The sequence below is a fragment of the Diceros bicornis genome, chromosome 29 (assembly GCF_020826845.1).
Source record: "Diceros bicornis minor isolate mBicDic1 chromosome 29, mDicBic1.mat.cur, whole genome shotgun sequence".
NCBI classification, from domain to species: Eukaryota; Metazoa; Chordata; class Mammalia; order Perissodactyla; family Rhinocerotidae; genus Diceros; species Diceros bicornis.
In genome coordinates, this window is record NC_080768.1 from 15,761,488 (window position 1) to 15,786,274 (window position 24,787).

Sequence of the window (24,787 nt, forward strand, 5' to 3'; positions counted from 1 at the left end):
AAATCAACAACAGAAAGATAACTGATAAATCTCCGAATACTAGGAAATTAAACAGTGTGCTTCCAAGTAATCCATGGATCAAAGAGGAAGTCTTAAGGAAAATAGAAAGTGTTTTGAGGTGAACAAAAATGAAAATGCAACATATCACAATTCCTGTGAAGCAGAGGAAGCAGGGCTTAGGGGGAAATATATAGATTAAATGCTCATCTTAGAAAAGAAAAAAAAGATCTGCAATGAATAGTCTAAGCTTTCACCTAAAGGAACTAGAAAAAGAAGAGTGAAATAAACCCAAAGCAAGCAGAAGGAATGGAATAAAAAAAGAGTAGATGTCAGTGAATTTGAAAACAAAATTAATGGAGAAAACCAATGAGGTCAGAAGCTGGTTCTTTAAAAATAGCAATAAAATTGATACACCTGTAGCCAGATTGATAAGGAAATAAGAAGACACAAATTAACAATATTAAGAGTAAAAGAGGATATATGACTGCAGACCCCGCAGACATTAAAAGTAGAATAAGCGAATACCACAAACAGCTCTATGCACATAAATTCAACAATTTAGCTGAAATGGACCAAATCCTAGAAATAATGTTTTACCAAAACTCACTCAAGAGGAAATAGGTTCCCTGAATAGTCCTATATCCATTAAATACATTTAATTTATAGTTAAAATTTTACCCCAAACCAAAAATTCCAGGTCCAGATAGTTCCAGGGATTAGGAGTGTGTAAGGAGCAGCATGAAGGAGTTTTTTGGGGTGATGGAACTATTCTATATCTGATCCTATCCTGATTGTGATGGTGGTCACGCAAATCTACATATGTATTAAAACTCATAGAACTTGTACATCAAGAATGTCCTTGCTTTTGTATATGTTACTTTTAAAAATTATGTTTAAAAAATTATAGGTTTTCATGGTAAAAGGGAATGGTACCTGATATTCTTGTGATTGCTTATTGATTAGATGAGTGCTATCCAAAAGAACTTTCTGAGATGATGGAAATGTTCTATATATGCTGCATCCAATATGGTGAATACTAGCCTCATGGAGCTATTGAGCACTTGAAATAGAGGAACTAAAATTTTAATTTGATTGAATTTAAATTGAAGTTAAATAGCTACATGTGGCTAGTTGCTACTTTATTGGACAGAGCAAATACAGATGATTGTATAAATCACCATGATCCCAGACAGCAAAGAAATTATATTTTTTATCCATTCGTATGTAGAGATAAAAGAGAGTATGACTATTTGTATTTTTTGACATCAGGATTTTATGATTTTTTTCCAGTTTTATAAATGTTTTATTAATAAAGATGTGTGGTCTCGCTTCCATGAGATGATGTGTGGAGATGGCACTGAGGATTGACCTAACGTCAGCTAAAGAAGTTAATGGATGAGTAGAAGTTTGTGGTTATGAATGTGTAGAGGAAACCAAAGCTGTAATAATGTTGTGGGTTTTTGTGGGGTTTTTTGTGAGGAAGATTAGCTCTGAGCTAACACCCATCACCAATCCTCTCTTTTGCTGAGGAAGATTGGCCCTGGGCTAACATCCGTGCCTATCTTCCTCTACTTTACGTGGGATGCCTGCCACAGCATGGCTCGATGAGTGGTGCACGGGTCTGTGCCCAGGATCCGAACTGGTGAACCCCAGGCTGCCAGAAGTGGAGCGCGCGAACTTAACCACTACGCCACGGCGCTGGCCTCCGTTGTGGGGTTTTTTTAGTGAACAAATATTTGACCGCTTTAGGTGTTGAAACCACTGTTTTCAACCATTGTTTTGGGTCCTGAAAATACAGTCTGAATCCTGTTCTCATCCTCGTCAGTAGGCGTAGAGACAGAGTAGACATTAGGAGTCAGTCCAGGGTATATTAAAATGTCTGGAAAACAGCACATTGAAGTTATCTCAACTTCCCTGAAGTGTGTGTTGGATGAATGGCTTACTTCTTCTAACAGGGTGTCTAATGGGGCCTGTAAGAAATACGAATGCAACCCAGGCATGCTGAGGTCAGCTTTGTGATGGACATGTTTGGCCAATATTTCTTTACTTTATACTCCATCTGGACTTCGTCTGCAGTAATTTTTCCCCTCTTATTCATAGTTTTTTGGGGAAGTATTGCGATACCTTCTTTTCATGTTTGTTTACTTTTCATTGCTTAGTTAATTGGAAGCACCTTGAGGTCAGAGGTTAGTTTTATAGATATGTCTCCTTTTAAAAATATGGCAGCCTTTGCAACATTCATATTTTTTTTTTTTTTCCTGATTCCATCTTACAGAGGAGAAATGCAACCCACAGAGAGGATAACTTGGCCATAGTTAAATCAGCCAATGATGGAGTAATTCAGTTTCTCAGCTCTTTGGCCTTCTAACTAATTCCAGCTGAAAGAGCTCCAGGACTCAATAATGGTATATCTTTAAAGCTACAGAAATACTGATGATAACTAATTGAGAAATACTACTTGCAGGTGTATTTTTAGATGTAGTCGTTGCTTCTCAAATTGGGGGCATATTTGCCTCCAGGAACTGGGGTCTTACCCCGCAGTTTTATACAACCTCAAGATAAACGTGGACGGTCTTCCCAGAGGTCAGTTCACTTGTAAATTTTGGAAAGTACTGTTGAATAGTGTTTAATGTAAACAGTTTTTTAAAAATTTTCTATTAAGACAAAAAACTATGTATTACAGAGTATAATACATAGCTTGCATGAATTTCAGGGAGACTTCAAAACAGAATCTTTTTTTTTTTCCTGCATATCGAGGGCCTCTTTGGGTATACCATCACCATCCTTTGCGATGGAAAACACTAAGTAGAAATGTCTGAGATACACCCAGGTGTGTTTTAACCCAGAAGGTTAAACATGAATAGTTCACAAATCCAAATGCTATTGTAATAAGATTATAATGGGGAAGGGTAACATCTCATTTTTCCATGCTTTTCTGTAGTTTTCTTACCATTTAATATTAAAATATCAAATTTAGAATCTGTCTTTTTAACTGAAAACTCACAGGCTCTCAGTTTTTCTCACTTGACTTTCATCTTTTCCTCTCTTAGTCTTCTTTGGACATTGATTAGAAGAACCGAGGGCTGACAAAGAATCTGTGTCATAGTGTAGTATGGAAAATTGGATATCTGCCTACTTAATTCATAATATCTTATCCAAAGTGCATCTGGAGAAGTCTTACAGTTTAATTTTCTTTTAATATGTTTTACAAGGCATTGCAGAGCACTGGAGAGGTGTCTGCACTGAGAAGCAGATCTGGATGCTAGGTCTAGCTTTGCTACTCTTTGTAACCTTAGGCAAGTCATCTCCCCCATTTGGACCCTAGGATTATCTTCAGTCAAATGATAATGTACCAGATTTCTTTCAGTGTCTCCTCCAACTCTAAAATGCCATTGCTCTGTGTTCCTAATCCTGTGAGAATTGATCTGATCTAAAGACTTCTGAGAATTCTAGTAAGTAACATAGAAGAGCCATGTTCTTCACTTCGTGTTCGTATTGATGCTCTCTCATACTTGTAGGGATACCAAGTGTATTTGTTCTTTAAATATTTAGTTTCTTAGCCTATACTGTGTTGCATCTAATCCAACTTTAATTGAAATTTTTTCTTCCACCGTAACAAAAATGCACTTAACTCAGTAAACCCTGGGCTCTGAAGTCCTTGAAAACTTGGGAAACTTCTGTTTTCACTTTCATTGAATTTTTAATGTGTGCCTTTTTATCAGCTTTTGTGCGACAGGGAAAGTCTGATCTCTTATTGGTGCCCGGGGATTCTCTTTAGAGGATTTCTCCTCTTCCCTTTATTTCTCAATTTGAACTAATATTCTACCCTGGGAACTGCTCCAAATGTCAGACTATCACCATAGCACAGACAGTCTTTTGGATGGATTCTGGGCAAGTAGTGTTAGGTGTACATAACACTCCTAGAAATGCATTTCTGATAGTATCCTAATATTTCATGCTGGAAATTTTGGACAGTCTCTTTTTGAAACAGAAAAGCATCTCATATCCCTGCGCCTCTCTCTGTCCCCTGTTTAAGCATTCTTTGCGTCTTGTTCAGTCTCTCACAGTAGGCTCTTCCCTTGTCTCAATAATTATGTATCTTCTCTCTTTGGATGCGTCCTGTACCCTGGTACCAGAGTAACCTAAACTTTCAGCATCAGTAACATCACTCTCCTGTAAAAACCTTTAATGCCTTTCTCCTACAATTTCGTGTTCTTCAAAATCTTATCTCAGCCTGGCTGACTCTTTGGTTTTATCTTTACCAGTCCCCTTCATCTATCCTACCATGCTCACCAAGCTAGACAGACCACCAGCCATTCTCCAAAACATCTTGTACTCTGATGCACATCATCTCTGTGCACACTGCTTCGCTGCCTGGAAAGACATCCCCAACTTTTCTCTTCCTCCCCCTTTACTTACGCATCTTTGGAGCCCACCTCAACAGCCGCTTTCTTCCCGAAGCACTGCCCCCTTCCCGCCATGCTTCCCTGCCATCTCTCTCGTATCAGAAATAACCATCTTTCTTTGCTCTCACGGTCCTCTTTCCCTCTTTGCCTTGAATGACTCAGAAGTTGATGCAAAACTGTGAGAATGGATGCTGTAACTTCTTCATCTTTATTCTGACTTCAGCAACAAGCAGTGTCCTACACATTGTATTGCATAAATGTTTATTGACTTGAATTACATTGAATTAGGGCAGATTTACTATAATATTGCTGCAGACTAGGATTTTTTTCTCTCCTGTTGGTACATTCTTGCACAGGGGAGAGAGTTTTGGCATCACAGACTTCTGCGTGGTGATGGGAGACAGAGAAGTCCCCGGGTGAAGCAACATCTGACCATTCTGTCAGCATACCTTTCCTCTGATGAGCTGCCAGAAGCTTCCAAATACTTGTTTTTGGAGAATGCAGGGTTCATGTCGGGATAATGCTTCTTAGGGAGGAGACTTACTGATAACTATAACAAATGCCAAGTGAAATTCATTGTGTATATAAGGTGGGTCATTTTCTTATCCGTTAAAGACTGTTCTTAATTTGATCTTGGGGCACTCTTACACCTCCAGTATGAACTCTCAGCCCCAGGCAGGCCCGCCTGATGTTTCCCCACCTCCCTCCCATCAGTACCCCCATACCTTGGTTCATTCTTCCTGTCTCCAGGGCATTCATTCATTCATTTATTCAGCACATATTTGTTTAGTGCCTACCATTGGCTAGGCTCTTTGCAGGAGTACATCTGTATACGCAAAGCATGCAAAAATCCCTCTCCTTGTGGAGTTCACGTTCTAACTGATGGTATGCCCTTCCATATTCTAGGACAAGTTTGCCTTTTTCTCGAAGCCGTCCCAGACTGCTTCAGCCTGCGTTCTTTCTCCTGAATTCTTAGGGGCGCCTGTTACCTGTTCCTCTGTTTTGATAGATACTGTCTTGTATTCTCTGTGCTTTGTATGTGTGAATATCTTATCTCCTCAAGTGCATTATTAGCTTTTTGGGAGTTGAGACCATGTCATTTGCTCATGAAAAAGTTCGTGTACCAATGTACAGACCCTGCATTTTGTGCAATATCTTAAACATTTGCAATTAGGCACCCAATAGATGTTTTTAATTGATGTAAGGGTATTTATTGCTCTCTGCTTTATCGGGTACAGTAGCTCTAACATGGTGCTACATCATTAGTCATCAAAATGTTTTTTAAGATCTTGCATGACTGTCACGATGTGGTGCTACTATTTAATATTTTGCCAAGGAACCAGTCAGGTGCCAAGCACAGCCTCTACCCACACCTTATCAACTGAGCCAGTCACCTCTGCAATGTTCTATATCATGTTTGTAAATCTTTACTGTCACACCAAAACTGTTATTAAAAGGAGCAGGAGACACCAGCAGGAGGAAGAGGACTGCTAATTAGGTCTGTAGTTGATTCTTGGGCTTCTCTTCTCTTTTCTCAGCCTTCTGAGTTGAGGCTGATGGGTGTCCATCATAAAACTCATCTTATTATTAATAGGACCGCAAATGCGCTTATGGTTATGAGTTTGACTAGTCAATTACACTCCTTTGCATGGTCATTCAATAATAGTCTGTGGCTGGGGCCAGCCCCAGTGGCCTAGTGGTTAAGTTTGGCATGCTCTGCTTTGGCAGCCTGGGTTTGGTTCCCAGGCGTGGACCTACACTACTCATCTGTCAGTGGCCATGCTGTGGCGGTGGCTCACATACAAGAGTAGCCTGTGGCTGAGGCTGGAGGGCTCTATCAGGGGTGGTAGAACTGGGCGAAAACTGCTACCTAAGGGACCCAGCTTGTGACGCTAACCTCTCTGGCCTCATGTGCTGACGAAATGAATTGGCTTCAATTTAAATTTAAAAATTGAGGTATAGCTGCTGGCCCTGTGGCATAGTGGTTAAATTCGGCGTGCTCTGCTTCATGGCCTGGGTTCACGGGTTCAGATCCCAGGGGCGGACCTACACCACTCATCAGCCATGCTGTGGCGGCGACCCACATACAAAATAGAGGAAGATTGGCACAGACGTTAGCTCAGGGACAATCTTCCTCAACAACAACAAGAAAATAAATAAATAAATAAAAATAAACATTGAGGTATAGATTTTTTTTTTTAATTTTGTTTCCAGTGGTTATTTTATTATAATAGTTGAGAGGCAGTATGTGTGGTGGTTAAAAGTACAGACTCTGGGGCTTCCTGCCCCAGGTTCAAATCCTGCCTGTGCCACTTACCAGCTGTGGGAGCTTGAGGAAGACAGTTAATCTCTTTTTTTTTTAAATAACGCTGCTTACCTTATTGGGTCTTTGGAAAGTTTAGATGAGTTTCTATAGATGGGCATAGTAGGCCCGTATATAGACAGAAACATACATGTTTGGATATTAGAAAATTGGAATATATTTTTAGTTGTAGTTTTCCGTCCCTTTTCTTTGAGTGTTTCTTTTTCTTTATCCACTTATTTAACCTTTTCTATATCATAGAGGAAACTTGAGTTTTTAGGTATCGAGAGGTGGTCCAATGACCTGGAACTTCCCCAAAGGCTCCTGAATTGCCGGGGCTAAAGATATCTCTATTTCGATCTTAATTTTTAATACATTTGTTATATAGTCATATCATTGCATTAAGGTGCAGGTGTTCATTAGGCATGCTTTCCGCCCTTACAGCAATCAGACTCTGCCTGACAGGAACGGGCTAAGTTAGGTGGATTTGGGTGGCTTTATAACTAAAAACACAACCAAACTCAAAGAGAGCTGAGTAAAGGTGAGCTGTCTTGGTGGGAGGCCCTGGTGCTGGACCACAGGCTCAGTCTATGGCATGGATGGGAACCTAGGTGGAGTATCGAATGAAACAGGAAATAATACACTGGAAAGGAAAATATAAGGCATATTTGACAAGGTTATTTTTAAGTGCATAATTGAGAGCCAATTTAATAACAGTTAATGTGAAAAAGTTCTTTGGGAGTTGTCAGTGTGACAGTAGCCAAAAACCTACCGCAGTCTTAGACCACGTGAATATAGAATCCAGAACAAGGGAGGTGATTGGGCCATGGGGAGAACACAGCTAGAGTGAATGTGTTCAGTTCTTCATACATTTTAAGAGAGAAATTGAGATGTCAGAGCAGGAACAAAGGAAGGAAACCATGGGGGCAGAGCATTTGATAAGTGTCAGGTGGTTGAAGGAGCTCACGAGGTTTTATTTATGAATGTTCAAATCAAATGTATCTGTCAATCAATAAATGAATACAGAGTGTGCATGCTTACTAAGTGTCGCAAACTGTGGGCAGCTGGAGAAGAGATGGTGTGGAACGCAGGGCCTGGATTACTGTTTGTAGATATTGGATGAGTTATCAGGCAGAAGAGGGTGATAAATTTGTTCAGCTTTCTGAGGGCAGAATGGGCATTGCTGTTTGGGGTTACGGGACTCAACCCAAAGAGGGAGGGCCTTCAGCAGAGGGTGTGCCCTGGCCTGGATGAGGCCGAGCTCTGGGGGAGGAGCTGCCTAAAGACAGGCTACATTACATCACAGGAGTTATGAGAGGATATGATTCTGGTGGGGTTGTAGCCTGGGGACCCTTCTAACTCTGAGATTTGGAATCGTCTCACTGAGATTCATTCCATTTTTGTACCTCTCAGCTCTGGTTGCGCCCCACACTTTGTATTCATCATAGATTAGGTACTGTATTCAGGAGAACGTGGGAGAATTTGCTGTACAAACATCCTCTGCTGCTCAAATCTATTTAGTTTCTGAGCATGGGATAATTTATCTGTATCTATTTGGTTCCTGAGGGGAGATGGGGAGAGGTGTCTGCTTTGGTATTAGTTTGTTTGGGGGAGTTTGGGCAATATTATCACTAATACAACAGAATTCATTTCTTTCTTAATTATTCGTTTCCTCTCTGACTCCGTTTTTCTCTGGTTTTAACGTGATTGCTGACAGTCCTACCTTCTTTCCTCTCTCCCAACTCCCACCGTCTTCCTCTCGACATGCCTATGTTATTTCTCTCAATAGAGACGAAGCGTTTTCTCTATGGTTCTGCTGAAATCAGTTCCTCTGTGCATCATCTGTGTGTCTGTGTGTGTGCGTAAATACAATATGTACATGAGTTATTCAGCACGGGGCTAATCGTGAGTGTGAGGTGGTACAAACAGTGCAGTGAACAGGACGTTTTTACAGACATGTAATTGATTCTTTTGCCTCACTGATCTTAGGTACAGAATTTTTTTTAAAAAAGGGGGCAGATGAAGCCGTGATAGAGAAAATCCTATGAATCATACCACCCTGTGCGATTTCAGTCGTGTCGTGAGCTCAGGAGAAGCTCACGCAGAGAACTGGTTCCTGACATAGTGACCTCATTCCCAACGCTCCTCGCTCGGCAGCAGACGCTGCGCTGGCTCGCGGGCGGCGGGCTGCGTGGACTGCCTTTGCTGCAAGGCTGACGCCTGTGTGTCGGGGCTGATGAGACCCAGGCTTGCAAGGACTTGCAAGGCAACTGGAATTTATGACAAATAGCTCACTGCAGTTAAACTTTGATCCAGTGTACAGTAGAACCGCCTGTTACACACACAAGGCATATTCGACCTTCATCACAATGAAAAGCCAGCCTTAAAAAAAAAAAAAAAAATAAGAGAGACAGAGAGAATGTGTCAGGTTTATAATTACAGACTGGTGAGTATATGACGCTAGATCCATTTTAATGTGTGTGTGGGTTTTGTTCTTCAAGCATCCGGAGGTAGGTGCCCTTTTTCCTGTTTTAATGATTAAAAAAGATGAGTCGGAGCTAATGCATGTGAGGGTACCTGGGCCCCTTGGAGAGGAGGGCGTGCCCCTTGCAGCCCTGGGCCTGGGATACATCCCCAGCCTGGAATCTCCGCACTACACAGACAAAGGAGCCTGCACAGACAACCAGAGGCTGTAGCTTTTCTTGGAGCGATGACTCATTTCGGTTCACAAAGGATTCTGGGCAGGGTAGTGAGAAGTCAGGTTGGCTGATCCGTCCCTATGACTTCACTTTGCGGAGAACCAGGGAGAAGAGGAGGGACACTGCAGATTCCCGAGGCACTGCAGTGGGGTGTGGGCTCCGTGCAAGTGGCTGTGATATATGGGATAGGCATGGGACAGGACGCCAGCTGTTCCGTGCACATAGGATAAAAGAATGGTAAAGAGGATTCTTTTTCCTAAAATCGTTACCAGCCAAGTACATTCACAAAGCCTTTTTAAGGTGCTTTTTGCCAGCTTTTGAACTGAACTTGTACCAGTATCTCAAGCCCTGAATTGTAAGAAGAGTTGAGAGTTCTGGAACTCATTTTTTTAAAGTAGATCTACAAAGGTAACGTACCAGATTCCTGTTGTGTTCCACGTGCCCTCAGGAGCCAGTCTGAAATGCTCATTTAGGATATTATTACTCAGAAGTTCACTCTTTCTTCTTATTCCAGATTCTAGGACGTCCGTTTCTGTTACTGGCTCCTTCTTGTGCCTGGAGGCAACCCCCTAGCATGCGCCAGGCTTTAGTGTCAAAGCTACCCGGGGGATGGAGCCAGTCCAGAAAGGGTCAGGTAGGTCTCCCCTGCTTTTCTTACAAGAGTTGTTGTGTGCAAAGAAATATGGTAAATGTCTACCACCCCTTCCATAAGGGTGCACTGTCCTCTGAAAAGTGGTCTTGCTATTATAAGCCCCCGCAGCCTCAATCTTAGGCAGTCGAAGGGCCCCATGTGGGCTGCCCACCAGATGTGACCTCGCCAGTAGGATTCATCCCAGTGTCACATCAGAACTGAAAAGTCAGACAGCTGTAGGATTTGAGCATAGGAAATAATTAAACTGCTTCAGATTTCCGTCAGCTGTAATATCTCTTTCACTCCTCTGATGGAGGCATTTAGTAAATATTACTTGAGGTTTTTTCTCCTCGATTAAGATAGTCCCTGAAATTTGGTGTGTTATTTGGCCTGTTAACCTACACGCCATACACTAAGATCCAAGAAAGCCTGATTTATGTGCTCAGGGACTGTTTCCAACACTAACACCATAGTGAGGTTGCTATTAACTACTAAGGAAGTAAGCAGATTTCATCACAGTCTGCTTTAGGATTCAGGCTATTACAGAGCTGTTTTCTTACAACATCCATGGGCTTTTCACACAAAAGCTTTTTTTTTTTTTTTTTTTTAAATAGTGAGAAGGTAAAATGTGGTCCTCAAAAGCATGTGACATGTTACATTTCCAAAGTGAAACTTGGCAAATTTGAAAGCATGGTTTTACCGCCTCATCAAGTTCATAGTTTTAGCACTTTTTTATGAAGATATTTCTGAGAGTGTTAAATCCCTTATGTAATTTGTAATAATAATTAGAACATTTTAAAATCATGCAAGACTATATATTGGATAGGCGCCTTGAACATCTCTTCTCTCTTTGCTCTCATATCCATCCCATAGCTCACCCTTTCATGGAAGGAAAGAGCATGTTGCCTGCCTTCATGGTCAAAGATGTCTCTTCTCCGTGCACAGCACTTTGCATCTTCAAAGCAGAGTTGAGGATGTTAAAGGATGTTTGGTCAGGAAAAACACAAGCATAGTATGTTGAGAATATAATTATATAACGTCCCCATACTCATCAGTTCTACTCATGCATAAAGACCCTATTCAAAGTCTCCCTCCCACATAAAGCTTTCGCTGATTGCTCCCAACAGGAGGTTGTTTCTTAGTCCTATTATAGAATCAATTTCTCTCTCTCTGTCTCGATAGATAGGTAGATAGATAGATAGAAAGATAGAGAGATAACAGATAGATATAATTATATATTAATAAATTCCTAATATAGAATTAATTTGCTAGTCATTTATGTATTTTTCTTGTTGTATCTCTTCTAAGGGTGTTTTAAACAGTAATTTGAATATGTTATCATTGCTTATATTTTCGAACATTTATATCATGTTTCCCCACCTAAATTGTAAACTCACTGAAGGCAGAGATCAAGATTTATGCCTTTTTCTACCATTCACATCTCCTAGCAGTTCCTTAATCCTTAATTAAGTTCCATAATCAACTTAATAGTTGATTAAGAAGAGAGGCAGTTAAAAAAAGTGTTGATTTGTCAGAGAGGGTGAGAATGTTTTGTTCATTTTAAGAATCTTCCTGCGGTAGATTCATGCTAGGGTAGACCTCAGGAGTTATGCATGTAACTCTAGAAATGATGGTTGTTCTTACCTTGAGATCTGGTTACAGTCAGTGCCTTACACTGCTTGTAAAGGATTGTTGTTATTCAGAACGAATGTGAAGGTGAGGCCCTTAAGTATGGACATTTATTGTAGTTTACTTGACTAGGAAGAATAATATTATTGGACAAGCTATCCTTAAGTAAGGATTATGCTAAATTTGGAAAGTTTGTGTGAAAGTCACTTTTTTGAATCCTACAGGATGTTTTCCCTAGAGGAGATAACCACAATGGCTATTAGCATCCCAGGTTCCATCAGAAATTACTTATCTCCTGTTGTCCCTGATCTTTAGTACTAAGAGTACTCACTTAAGTGCTGAGTTTCCTTTCCCTTTCTTAGATAAAAGATTGGCCCAGCCCAAATTTTGAAATAGGCCACCTTTCCTTGACAACCTTGTAATTCTCTGTCCCTACTATTTCCCATCTTCTGGTGCCCTTCTTTCTCCAAAATCCCTATGGTAATGTATGTTTCCCGTTTGCCTTCAGACCATTCCCTCCTAGCCTAGTAATACATCCCAAATGCTATATGTTCTATCTATCTTAACTTTTCTGCCTCCCAGTCAACATAGTCCATTCCCTCAGTGCACGTGCTCACAGGTAAGAGTCAAGAGGTGAGCAATCCGATTAAACTAATTCATACTAGTATAAGAAAGACCATTGCCCTCGTAGCGTTCTCACAGATGTCTCAGTTTTTTTAAAAAAAAAGCTTCTTTTTAGGACCAAATGATTTTCCTGTTGGTAGGATTCAAACACCATAAAAGAGTAAATTGAATAAATTTAATAATTTTATTTATTTATTTTTTCCCCCAAAGCCCCAGTAGATAGTTGTATGTCATAGCTGCACATCCTTCTAGTTGCTGTATGTGGGACTCGGCCTCAGCATGGCCGGAGAAGCGGTGCATCGGTGCGCGCCCAGGATCCGAACCCGGGCCGCCAGCAACGGAGCGCGCGCACTTAACTGCTAAGCCACGGGGCCGGCCCTAAATTGAATAAATTTAGATAGGCTTGGGGAAGATAATTTTAATACTAACTACTATTTATTAAATATTTATTAGGTCTCAGGGACAGTGTAAGCACCCGACGTCCATTATCACATTTCATCCCCTTGGTAACTCAACATCACTGTGCACACTTTACAAAGGGAAAAAATGAGACTCAAAAAATTAAATAATTTGCCACAGTTCACACAACCAATGAGCAGCAGAACTGGGCTGTGAACCTGAAGTTTTGACTACGAAGCCCATGGTCTCTCCTGCTGTCTTGTAATGCCCAAGTTTGGAGAGAAGGTTACTTCTTGATCCATTGAGTTGGGAGTTTTCTCTGTGTGTCTGTTTTGGTCCTCTGTACTCTTTCATCCCTCTAAATTCTTACATAGTTCTTTTGTAACAGCCTCCATGGCAGTTGGAAGGGGGTTGATAGGGTGTTCAGTTGTTGGGGAGTCATAGCAGTTGTTCAGTATAATTTTATTGTAATTTGGGAACTGTCAGCTTATACACATTTGGACTGTATTTAATGAGGCCTTCTTGTTCTATTACAATTGTATTCTGCAGTAGTCAGTTACAGTGTAGTTATGATACTACATTAATGAAGCAAAGAAGACAAAGGTTGGGTCAGCCCTGGTGGCCTAGTAGTGAAGTTTGGCGTGCTCCACTTCAGTAGCCTGGGTTCAGTTCCCAGGTGTGGACCTACAACACTCGCCTGTCAGTGGCTATGCTGTGGTGGTGGCTCACATACAAAAAGAGGAAGATTGGCAGCAGATATTAGCTCAGGGCAAATCTTCCTCAGCAAAAAAAAAAAAAAAAAAGAATACAAAGGTTTAAAAACAGTTATGGTGATTCTCACTTATAAAGAGTGGAAGAGAATGACCCAGGAGATTTTAAACTGTTTATTAAACTATGGTTGAGAAATATCATCAATGGAAATTGGAGCATCTAATATATCTCTGGTCTTAGTCTAGGTTCTGATATAGAATAGAGATGAAAGAGAAGTATGTGATGGCTTAAAACGGGAATTTAGAATCTATTCTACATGATGCACTTTTTTTTTTTTGCTGAGGAAGACTGGCCCTGAGCTAACATCTGTTGCCAATCTTCCTCTTTTTTTGCATGAGGAAGATTAGCCCTGAGCTAACATCCATGCCAATCTTCCTCTATTTTATATGTGTGTTGCTGCCACAGCATGGCTGACGAGTGCTGTAGGTCCGCACCCGAGATCCGAACCTGCAAACCAGGGCCGCCAAAGCGGAGTGTGCTGAACTTGAACCCCTACACCATGGGCTGGCCCCATGATACACGTTTAATAAAGAACAGGAAAACACTATATTACATAGGAACTCTTGTTAGCCAGGTGCCTTACAGAATTGCATGACATCTGAGAGATCTTATTAATTGCTGTCAACTAGAACTGGTATTTCATCGTGATTTTATCTCTGGTGGTAAATAGCTTTAACTTAACCCTGGATGAGGGACTGGGGAGCAAAGCGGCAGCTGGTGATGGAAAACATCTTGGCAGTTAGCAGCGTCTTGCCTTGCCTTGTCTATATGTGTAGTACCTATTTATTCAACAAACATTTGAGTGCCTACTGTGTGACTAGCACTCTGTTAGGTTTTATTCCATAGTGCCTAAAACACACCATACTTGGGTTATAGTGTGGAGGCTTAGCAAAGGTTTGAATTACTGAAACATATAATTGGCCTGATGGCTCATATTTCCATCTTAATTTTTCAGCTACAAATTCATCGTAATAGCAGAATGGTCCAAAAGTGTCTGATGTTTATGATTAGAAAAGATGTATTTATCCGTGGTGGTGGTGAAGAGGGCTCCCCAGCTAAGGAGCCCTCAGCCATCGCTGGCCGTTGATTGTGCTTCTCTACCTGCTTCTCCCCCTCCCTGGCTTGTCTAGCTCTGCTTATCCTATGACAATTTAAATCAGTCGTCAAATCTCGGTAACAGGAGCAGTGGCTAATAGGACTAATGAAAGCTTGTAGGCTGGGGAAGATGATGGATTACTTCTGTAAAGCAATGAGCCGATTGATTCGTCATGTCGTTAGCCACATCTCTCTATGTTAGATAGACTGAGAAGCAGAAAGATTCAGGTGATGTGGTGGACATTGACCCATTTCTCTTTTTTGTGCCTTATGCCACCATGACTGCTCTTAACTCGACTCTTGTTAGAAGTTTCTCAGTAACTCACAGCTAATGGACACCGTTAACTTGAGTATTATTAATGGGAGCTTCTGTTTACATTCTCTTTTGAATTAAAACAGTTTATTCATATCATAGCTTAGGAATTGGACTTTTTTTTTTTTTTTTTACATCATTGTACTTCTATTTCTGCATAGATTACATCATGTTCACCACCAAAATACTAATTACAACCCATCACCACACCCATGTACCGAATTATCCCTTTCACCCTCCTCCCTCCCCCCTTCCCCTCTGGTAACCACAAATCCAATCTCTGTCCCTATGTGTTTGTTTATTGTTGTTATTATCTACTACTTAATGAAGGAAATCATACAGTATTTGACCTTCTCCCTCTGACTTATTTCACTTTGCATTATACCCTCAATGTCCATCCATGTTGTCACAAATGGCTGGATTTCATCATTTCTTATGGCTGAGTAGTATTCCATTGTGTATATATACCACAGCTTCTTTATCCATTCGTCCCTTGATGGGCACTTAGGTTGCTTCCAAGTCTTGGCTATTGTGAATAACGCTGCAATGAACACAGGGGTGCATGTACCTTTGCAAATTGGTGTTTTCAAGTTCTTTGGATAAATACCCAAGAGTGGAATAGCTGGATCATATGGTAGTTCTATCCTTGCTTTTTTGAGGAATCTCCATACTGTTTTCCATAGTGGCTGCACCAGTTTGCACTCCCACCAGCAGTGTATGAGAGTTCCCTTCTCTCCACATCCTCTCCAACACATGTTGTTTCCTGTCTTGTTAATTATAGCCATTCTGACGGGCGTGAGGTGATATCTCATTGTAGTTTTGATTTGCATTTCCCTGATAGTTAGTGATTTTGAACATTTTTTCATGTGTCTGTTGGCCATCTGTATATCTTCTTTGGAGAAATGTCTGTTCAGGTCTTTTGCCCATTTTTTAATTGGGTTGTTAGTTTTTTTGTTGTTGAGATGCATGAGTTCTTTATATATTTTGGAGATTAAGCCCTTATCAGAAGTATGGTTTGCAAATATCTTCTCCCAATTGTTAGGTTGTCTTTTCGTTTTGTTGATGGTTTCCTTTGCTGTGCAGAAGCTTTTTAGTTTGATGTAGTCCCATTTGTTTATTTTTTCTATTGTTTCTCTTGCCCGGTCAGATGTGGTGTTTGAAAAGATGTTGCTAAGACCGATGTCGAAGAGCGTACTGCCTATGTTTTCTTCTGGAAGAGGAATTGGACTTTCTTTAAGAGATCCTTCAAGTGTTGAAATAAAGCACTAGGAAAACTTAGAAAAGCTGTTGTAGAATTTCTAAATGTTCTAAAATTTCTTTCTTTTTTTTTTTTTTGTGAGGAAGATTAGCCCTGAGCTAACATCCAATGCCAATCCTCCTCTTTTTGCTGAGGAAGATTGGCCCTGGGCTAACATCCGTGCCCATCTTCCTCTACTTTATATAGGACACCACCACAGCATGGCTTGACAAGCGGTGCGTCAGTGCGCGCCCGGGATCCGAACCTGCAAACCCCGGGCCGCCAAAGCAGAGCGCGTGCACTTACCCGCTGCGCCACTGGGCCGTCCCCTAAAATTTCTTTTTTTTATGTCAACTTTCCTTCCATCAACTGTTGCAATGAGGACTCAGCCTGAAATTTCTGAAATCATGGCATTTAAACCAAATATACAGTAAACTGGTAAAGTGCCTTTTTCAATGCCAGTTTTGTTTTAAATTTCAAATAGAAACATTTGAAAGTCAAGTATAATAATTTGGTTTCAAAGGAAAGCTGCTTAGAATGTAGTGGCATATGGGTTCATGGGAGCTGTATGCTGTGCCCCCTTGTAAGGGTGTTGTGGTCTGCAAGAGAGTGTGTAAGCAGTGAATATGTGTTTTTCTAGAACAGCTTTTCAAAGAATATTGTAGTAGACCATCTGTAAAAAAACCAAACAACATTTATACCTAAAACATTTATACATAAAATTGGGGTTAATAAATTGAACTAAATTGTGAAACACAAGATTTGTCTGATACTCTGCATCAGAGAAGTTGTTCTCTTCACCCCAGAGAGCTTAGATTTCCGCAGACCCAAGGGTATTTAAGATAAAACTTGGCACATTTAGTACTTTTATGAATAGTTTGTTGAAAGGAATAGAGTTGTGTTGTCGCTGTGCCCACTGTACATTTTACAGGCACATTTGACCATTTTTATGAGTCACAGTATCTCCTGCATGTGGTAATTTTATTGGCATCTATAATTTTAACTTTAGTGTTAATTTTGGCAGGACAGAGAACAAAAACAGACACACTTGAGTCCTGAGGAGCAAAGCTGAGCAAGACTTGGAATTGGAAAGGGTAAATTATGAAGCCTTTATTACAAAGGAAAAAAATTAACAGCCAAGATATTTCGCTCTTCTTTTTAAAATTAAAGCCTACTTTTCAGATTGGATGAGCATTGAAATAGTGTCTCCAGCAAGATGGAAATAGAGCCAGACACAAGTGCTATATTATGCTTTTATGCCAGAAGTTCTGCTGCATTAATATGGAATCATAGAATTTTAGAGCCTGAAGGAATCTCTGAAATCATTTCATCCAAACTCTCATTTTACAGATGAGGAAACATATGCAGAGTGGTAATTGTATTTTGTTATAAGAGACTGGGCAGTTATCAAAATATCTCATGAATGCCTTTTTGTATTGGGAATTTCCTAACTATAAATTAGTACAGTTTCAGAACTGCATTTGTAAGCAGAGTGCTTGGTTCATGAAATTTAGGGTCAAAGGTAACTCTTCAATCCAGAGTATGGATTAAATTGACATTTACAATGAAAAGTAGTAGTTAAAAATAAAGAGGAAAACAGGATAATTGAAATGGGTTGCTGGTGCTTGAAAAAAATATGGATTACTTAAAGAAGACTAAAATAGAAGATAGACTTTGGGGTACTTTCAGGATGGTTGTTTATTATGATGTGGTTCATCTGGAAAAATTACAGCTTTCCTTTTCTTATACGGTTGTATGAAGATGAATACTTTAAGATGAAAGGAAATAGATTTATGTTTGCTTTTCTAGTAGGTATCTTTTGGAAAGCTATGGATATCATCTGGGAAGGGATGAATGTAAGTTGTCGGGAAAGTCACGTCTTCTCAGGAGGTATGTTGTCTTCCCTCATGTGCCAAGCAAGGTTGGGGAGTACAGAGAACTGAAATTAATGACTGGAAAAAACAAAAGAAAATGGTGTTCATAAAGGACAGAGCTTTATGACAGTACGTTTTTTTTTGGTCCGCAAATAGAACCAAGATAGGAACAATTTTGGAACTCGAGTGCCTAAAGGTATTGGATATATAATAGGCGCTCAATGATATTTCTTGAAAGGATGAATTATGTGAGAGAGAGGTTTTTGAAATAATTCCAACTAAAGTAACTGGCCAAAAGTTGGAAGGGAAAATAGAGGTGTTTAAAGAGTAAAAATGTATGTTCACGATAAAGATATTTCTGAGGTGGAAGTCACTAGCTATAGGCAATAAAAGATAGAGACAGTCGCCATATGCGTGATTTCTGCCAGTTGTCACAGACCCTCCCCGTCAATTGCCTGGGCGATTGTCATAGTCACCAGTTTGTTCTCCATAGTTCACAAGAGTGATTTTCTACCATAAATATGTCATATAATTACTTTGTTAAACACGTGTAGTGGTTCTCCATCAGCATCAAGAATGAGGTCTAAGCCTTCTGGTCAACCAAGACCTGGCTCTTCTCTCCCTATCTCGCGACCAGCCTGCTCAAGCTGTGCCAAAAGACGCCCAGCTCCCAGGCTCGGCATGCTGCTCCATGCTCCGCGCATGCTCTCTCCCGCCTCTGGTGCCGAGTCTCCATCCTCCACTCCCCTCATCACCGCCAGGCCAATTTGTCTTTGTTCTCATGCTTCTCAGTTGACGAGTGTACTTAAATGAAAGCAATGTCCCAATGTTCACGGAGCTGTTTTAAATCTAATGTTGAATGCTCTTAAAATCAAAGTGTAGGGGCCAGCCCTGGGGCGCAAGTGGTTAAGTGCGCGCGCTCCGCTGGGAGGCCGGGGGTTCCCCAGTCCGGATCCTGGGGGTTCGGATCCCGGGCGCGCACCGTGGCACCGCTTGGCAAACCATGCTGTGGGGGCGTCCCATATAAAGTGGAGGAAGATGGGCACGGATGTTAGCCCAGGGCCAGTCTTCCTCAGCAAAAAAAGAGGAGGATTGGCAGATTTTAGCTCAGGGCTGATCTTCCTCTCACACACACAAAAAAAATCAAAGTTTACTTACAATTGTAATATTTTCATGTCTTCTCACATTTTACATTCACTTAGAAATTTATTGAACGCTTACTCTTTCCAAGGCCCTGTGCTTGGTTTTAGCTGAATTATCCTAGATTTGACAAGTTTTCCCTGAGGAGTGTACTTATATGGATGTTTGTAAGAAAATAAAGCTGAAATAAAACCTATTTACCCCTTTTTGTAGAACAATAGGACACAGAATTATAGTGGTTTAGAAAGAATTTGTTAGCCCACAAAGTAGCTATGAGCTTTTAGATGAATTGTTTTTATGAATGTGTTCAGACCTAATTTTGACAATAGAGAACTCCATCCTATAAATTATAGAAAAGTTACAATTCATAGTTTATGCAAAATGTGATAGTTTCTGTAGATTATGGTGACCAACAATACTTTAACAGTATTTGTATTCCCTTGTTTTCTTCTTTGACCATAAATGTGGTCCACTTGGAAGAATTTTCTAGAAGCATATTTTAAGAATGACTAGCTGTCTCGTTAAACAAGTCTGATATGAGATCCACAGAAAATCATGGTAAACTTGAATAGTGTGTTGTGTGGTTTTGAGTGATCCCTATGATTCCTTTAATATAGATCTTAAATGCATGTCCTGAACCCCACTTAATATATAATTATTTTTCTATGGTAACTGCTGTATTTTGGGGGACTGTTGTTCATGAAATTAATAAGGGAGAGTCTTAGAAATTGTATGGTTAAGTATATTTGATCTTATTAAATTTTTTGTTTTGTAATTATTTAGCAAAATTTATGAATAAAATCACAATCCTTTAAATATCCTGGATTATAATGTTATAAATGGATATTCATTCGTTCAACAAACATTTATTGGGTGTCTGTTGTGAGCTCTGCTTTATTCTAGGCACTGGGAATGTAGTGGAACGTGGCGTTCATGTTTCCTTCTGTCATGGAGCTTATGTTATAGTGGGTGAGACAGACAATAAACCAGTACACACAAATATACATGCACTTTCATAGAGTGAAGACAGTAACTTGGTAAGAATCTAGTACCAATTCCAATGTGTATGGGGTTTTCCATACTACCAAGAAATTCTTCAACATCAGCTGGGTGTCCTACATTTTACCTCAATTCGGACACTATTTATCTGGAGACAGTATCATATCCCACAGATTAAGGGCTCAGTCCTGCCCACCCCCCATCTTCAGATGACGATCGCAAGCCCAGATTGTAACCAACTGGCTATAGATCGGAGGTTCCTATGACCCACTCCTTGAGTTCAGTTTGCTAGAGTGGCTCACAGAGCTCAGAGAAACATTTTACGTACTAGAGTGCAGGTATATTATAAAAGGATACAACTCAGGAAGAGCCAGATAGAAGAGAGATGTATAGGGCAAAGTATGGAGAAAATGTGCAGCGCTTCCATGCCCTCTCCATGCGCACCACTCTCCCCCAAATCTCCATGTGTTCACCAACTCAGAAGCTCTCTGAACCCAGTCCTTTGGGTTTTTATGGAGACTTCATTACATAGGCATGAGTGATTAAGTCATTGGCCATTGGCTATTGGCAACCAGACCCATCCTTAGATGCAGTCCAAAGGTCACCTCATTAACATAATGGAAAACACCTTTGTCACTCTCATCACTTAGGAAATTCCAAGGGTTTTAGGACCTCTGAGCCAGAAATGAGGATGAAGACCAAATATATATTTCTTATTATAAATCACAATATCCCACTTGGGTAACATGAAAGAGAGGGCCCTGTGGCATTGGAACAGCATTAGTTCTGGTGGTCAGGGTAGGGCTTCCTGAGGAGCCTCCATTTAAATTGAGACCCAAAGGAGGAGAAAAAGCCAGTCCAGCTAATGTCTACATAAGGAGCACCCCAGACAGGGGCTCAACAAATGCAAAAGCCCTGAGTTGAAAAAAAGCTTGGTGTGTTCAAAGCTTGGTGTGTCCAAAGAAGTGGTTGTGAGCGTGGAGTAGGGAGGAGGTGGGAGTGGTAGGAGATGGTCCTGGAGGCGGGTGGACAGGCTCAGACTGGTGAGGAGTTCCCATGTCCTTCTAGGGGCAGTAGGCAGTCACTGTAGGATTTTATGCAGGGAAGTGGCATGTTTTATGTTTTTGTAAGAAGACCTGGCTGCTCTGTGGGGAAGAGAGTATCAGGCAGGAGGGAAACCTGAGAGTCATCAAGCTGTTGTAATGGGCCAGGTGAGAGGTGATGGTGGTTTGGAGTAGGGGTAGCACTAGAGATGGAGTGGGGGTAAGAGATCCAGGAAGCATTTGGGCCTAGAGTAGCCAAAATTGCTGATGGGGCTGGGGACGGGAAGAGAGTGAAAAATAATTTATCTTAGCGCCATCTAAAAACGAGATGACGTGGAGATAGTCACTTAAAGCATCCAAATTCCATTTCTTTCTATATCCTGAGTTAAAAGTTATTGCACATATTCATTATTATAGTGAAATGGAGTTTTTTCAAAGCAAATGCAATTCAGACACGCTTAAAGCATGCTGCCTGTTCAAGTTGGCTGCAATAAATGAAAAGAAATTAACTTAGAAGATGGCAGCAGCTAAAAGCATAAGGACAAGCATGACCTAAGTCGTTAATTTTGCAAATAGTCGTTTCTTTTTTACAGAGAGCTCAGGTTTCCTCTTGTAACCTGTACAAAATCGGAAAATAGACCTGCATTTTTTTAAAAATCGCATTTAGTATTTTTGTATCTTTAGTCTTCTGAGAAGTCCTTAATTATGATAGGTAAATTTCAGGTGTTAAATTATGATAGGCAAGTTTTGGGTGTACCTCCCAAATGGTACACAAGTCCAAAGGTACCAGAACATGCTTTGATCTCCCCCTTTGCCAGCTGATCTCATCTTCCTTGTCATCCTACTTATGAAATCATTCCAGGTGACTTTGAGGTCCACATGGCTAACCTAGCAGCCCATCCAGAAACCCGGCCTCAGTGCCCCTCATCGTCTTCTGTAGAAGGTAGAGGGAGAGAAAAGGAGTCACAGAAGAAGCCTTAGAGTGGCTGTTGCTGAGCTACAGGGCCCACTGTGGGGAGGGGAGAGTTGAACAGGTATAGCTGCAAAGTCCCACCTCTACTGCATCTCGCCACCATCACCCAGTTCATCTTTTACACGTTAGTCTTTAGAATAAGATTCTATTTGAATTAAGGGTACAACAGTGTTTTAAAGACTTAAATACACTGTTCTAGGCAGTAGCAAACTTGCCCACTGAGATGGTCCCAGCCCACAAAATTCTGTCATTTTTGGGTCACCAGTATGAATTGAGCTTCACCAGCCAGTGAGTGAAACTCGTCCCCAATAACAACCTGAAATTCCATGTTCTAGCTTCCATCCACTTCTACACCACCAAATATTTGCAAGAATCTCTGAGGGCTTCTCTTTATGATACTTATATCTCACAGGCACCAGAAGTTTGTGGGTTCTCAATTAGGTCAGTTCCTGGTTTCTGCTGATTTTTATCTCTGTCGGCCTGGCCATTGGGTAAATGTCTTATTCTTCTTATACCCATCTTGCAGAGAATAGAGTCACAGCAGAGGTGATTGGAGCCCTGAGTGATGCAGGAGAGAGGGAACATTGAACTGAGCTAGGCTTGGGGAGGGGGCGGCCAGGCTTCAACCTTTGGCATTGGGGTCTGGCTGCTTTGTCTGGTGCACCTGTTAGACTTACCCCCTCATCTGGTGGTTTTCATTCCCAGGACCCCATTGCCTGGTTTCATCCATCAAACCATTTCCATCCAGTCCATCAAAGCAGGGTTCAAGTTCTTTCCCATAGGGCCTCTGGACTCCCATCAAACCAGGCGTTGTGGTTGGGCACAGATCTAAGTGCCCTGACAGGGAGGAGGCTGGTCCACCCCAGAGCACCCAGACACCTTCCAGGGAGGGTGCTGCTTAATGCCACAGGCTGGCCCAGTCTCGGTTCTGGCCAACCACAGAGCTTATTACAGGAAAGAAATCATGTTTAGAAAACAAGAAAGGAGAGATTATATAAGTACATGTGGGAAATAAGCTTAGAAGCTCACAGATCTTCTACTCTGCTGATAATTTTCACTCTTTTTCTGTAGGGCCTTTCTTCAAGTGAAATATTACAGAACCCCAAAGTATGACACAGGTGGCACTCAGGTGTCAGGAGCGGGCTTTCCTGCTCTCCCAGCCTCTCCCTCTGCAGGGCACCCTTGCCCCAGAAATCTGTCCAGGGAATTCCAGGAATCCTTGGACAGAACTTGGCGCACTGTGACGTAAAGATTGCAGAAATGAAGACAAATATTTGTATTGTATATTGACACCTCAAGAGCTACTGTCTGTCTGCAGCCTCTCCTGCCTCCACTGGCTCTTTTAGATGCAAATGTGTGCAGGAGGCCACAGCCCCTGTGGATGGTAGTCTACCCTCTTCTGCTCCCTCCGGTCCATCCGCGGCCACCAGAGTCATCACTCTGAGATTCACATCTGACTTTGTCATTCCTTAAATTCCTTCTGTGGCTCACCGTCCCTCACAGGATGAAGGCATTGGGCGCTCAGCTCTTTCCTCATGGCTGTGCCTACACACCTACCCCTTCTTTACTACTTCCCAGAAAACACCTCCTTGTAGGTCCTACCACCCCATAACGCCTCCCAGCCACCAGGCACATGCCTACTTCGGCGCTGGATTCGGGCTGCGCATCCCCAGCAAAACCTTGGCTCACTTGCTGCTTCTAAGCCCCACCCTCAACCCCGGGAGGTGTCCACCGCCCTCTCCTCTCTGCTCCGGAGTTGGTGTTCAGCCTTCTCTGGTCCACTGTGAACTTTGGTCTACTTGTCTGTCTCCTCCACTTAAATAGAAACTCCTTGAGGGCAGAGGTGTTTTGGCGAGGGGGGCTTATTCACTTCCTTTCTCCAGATCCCAAGCCCCCAGCAGATGCCTGACACGGAAAAGGCACTCAACATTTGAATGAATGAATCCTCAAGTTACCACAAATGCATTTGTCTAGATGTGAATGGCAGTTATGAAATAAGTCAGCTCCAAGTTAATAAAAACAGAGATCATTTTTAAAAGCCTTGTTCTTGCAAGGCTTTCAGTAGTTAAGTCCATTTAAATGAGATCTCAGGTTTTAAAGGCAAGTTTTGTTTGTCAAGGCAGTTGGAGCTTCCACTGTTCTGTGGAACTCTTTCCGTCTGAGTGGAATTGCCTCTGGCTATAACAAATGTGAGTGTTCAGAGTGGATTGTATTCATAACATGGGGAATAGATGAGAGTCATGGGAGGGGTGTATGTGTGAAGGTGTGTGTGTGACAAATGGCTGGGTCTTTTAATGAACCACTTACTTGAAAATTGTCTTTCCACAGGTGATGTATCACCAATCAGTATGTCTCCCATCAGTCAATCTCAGTTTATTCCACTCGGGGAAATCCTTTGCTTGGCCATCTCAGCAATGAACTCGGCAAGAAAGCCTGTCACCCAGGAAGCACTGATGGAGCACCTGACTACGTGTTTCCCAGGTAACGGGAAAAGAATGTAGCACTTTCCAAATGGGTGCGTGCTCTGGCTGTGCTGGACTTCAAATGGGCGGTTCCTCCCATGTTTAAATATCATAGGAAAAAATTCTTTGCCAAAACTGACCAGAAACTTTTCTTAGTTCTGTAAGGAAAAGTCAAGGCATCTGTGTTACT

General features: G+C 41.4%; 1 protein-coding gene across 5 annotated transcripts in view; it reads left to right on the top strand.

Annotated features, from left to right (window-relative positions):
* Window positions 1-24,787, top strand: part of STOX2 (storkhead box 2) — a 223,878-nt gene that overhangs the window by 171,429 nt on the left and 27,662 nt on the right. For 4 of the 5 annotated variants that reach the window (XM_058524957.1, XM_058524958.1, XM_058524959.1 and 1 more), the window contains one exon: window positions 24,464-24,616. In XM_058524957.1, the coding sequence (XP_058380940.1) occupies window positions 24,464-24,616 (153 nt within the window). Of the gene's footprint in view, window positions 1-9,688; window positions 10,042-24,463; window positions 24,617-24,787 lie in introns of those variants that run through there. The other variant, XM_058524961.1, reaches the window with a different exon arrangement.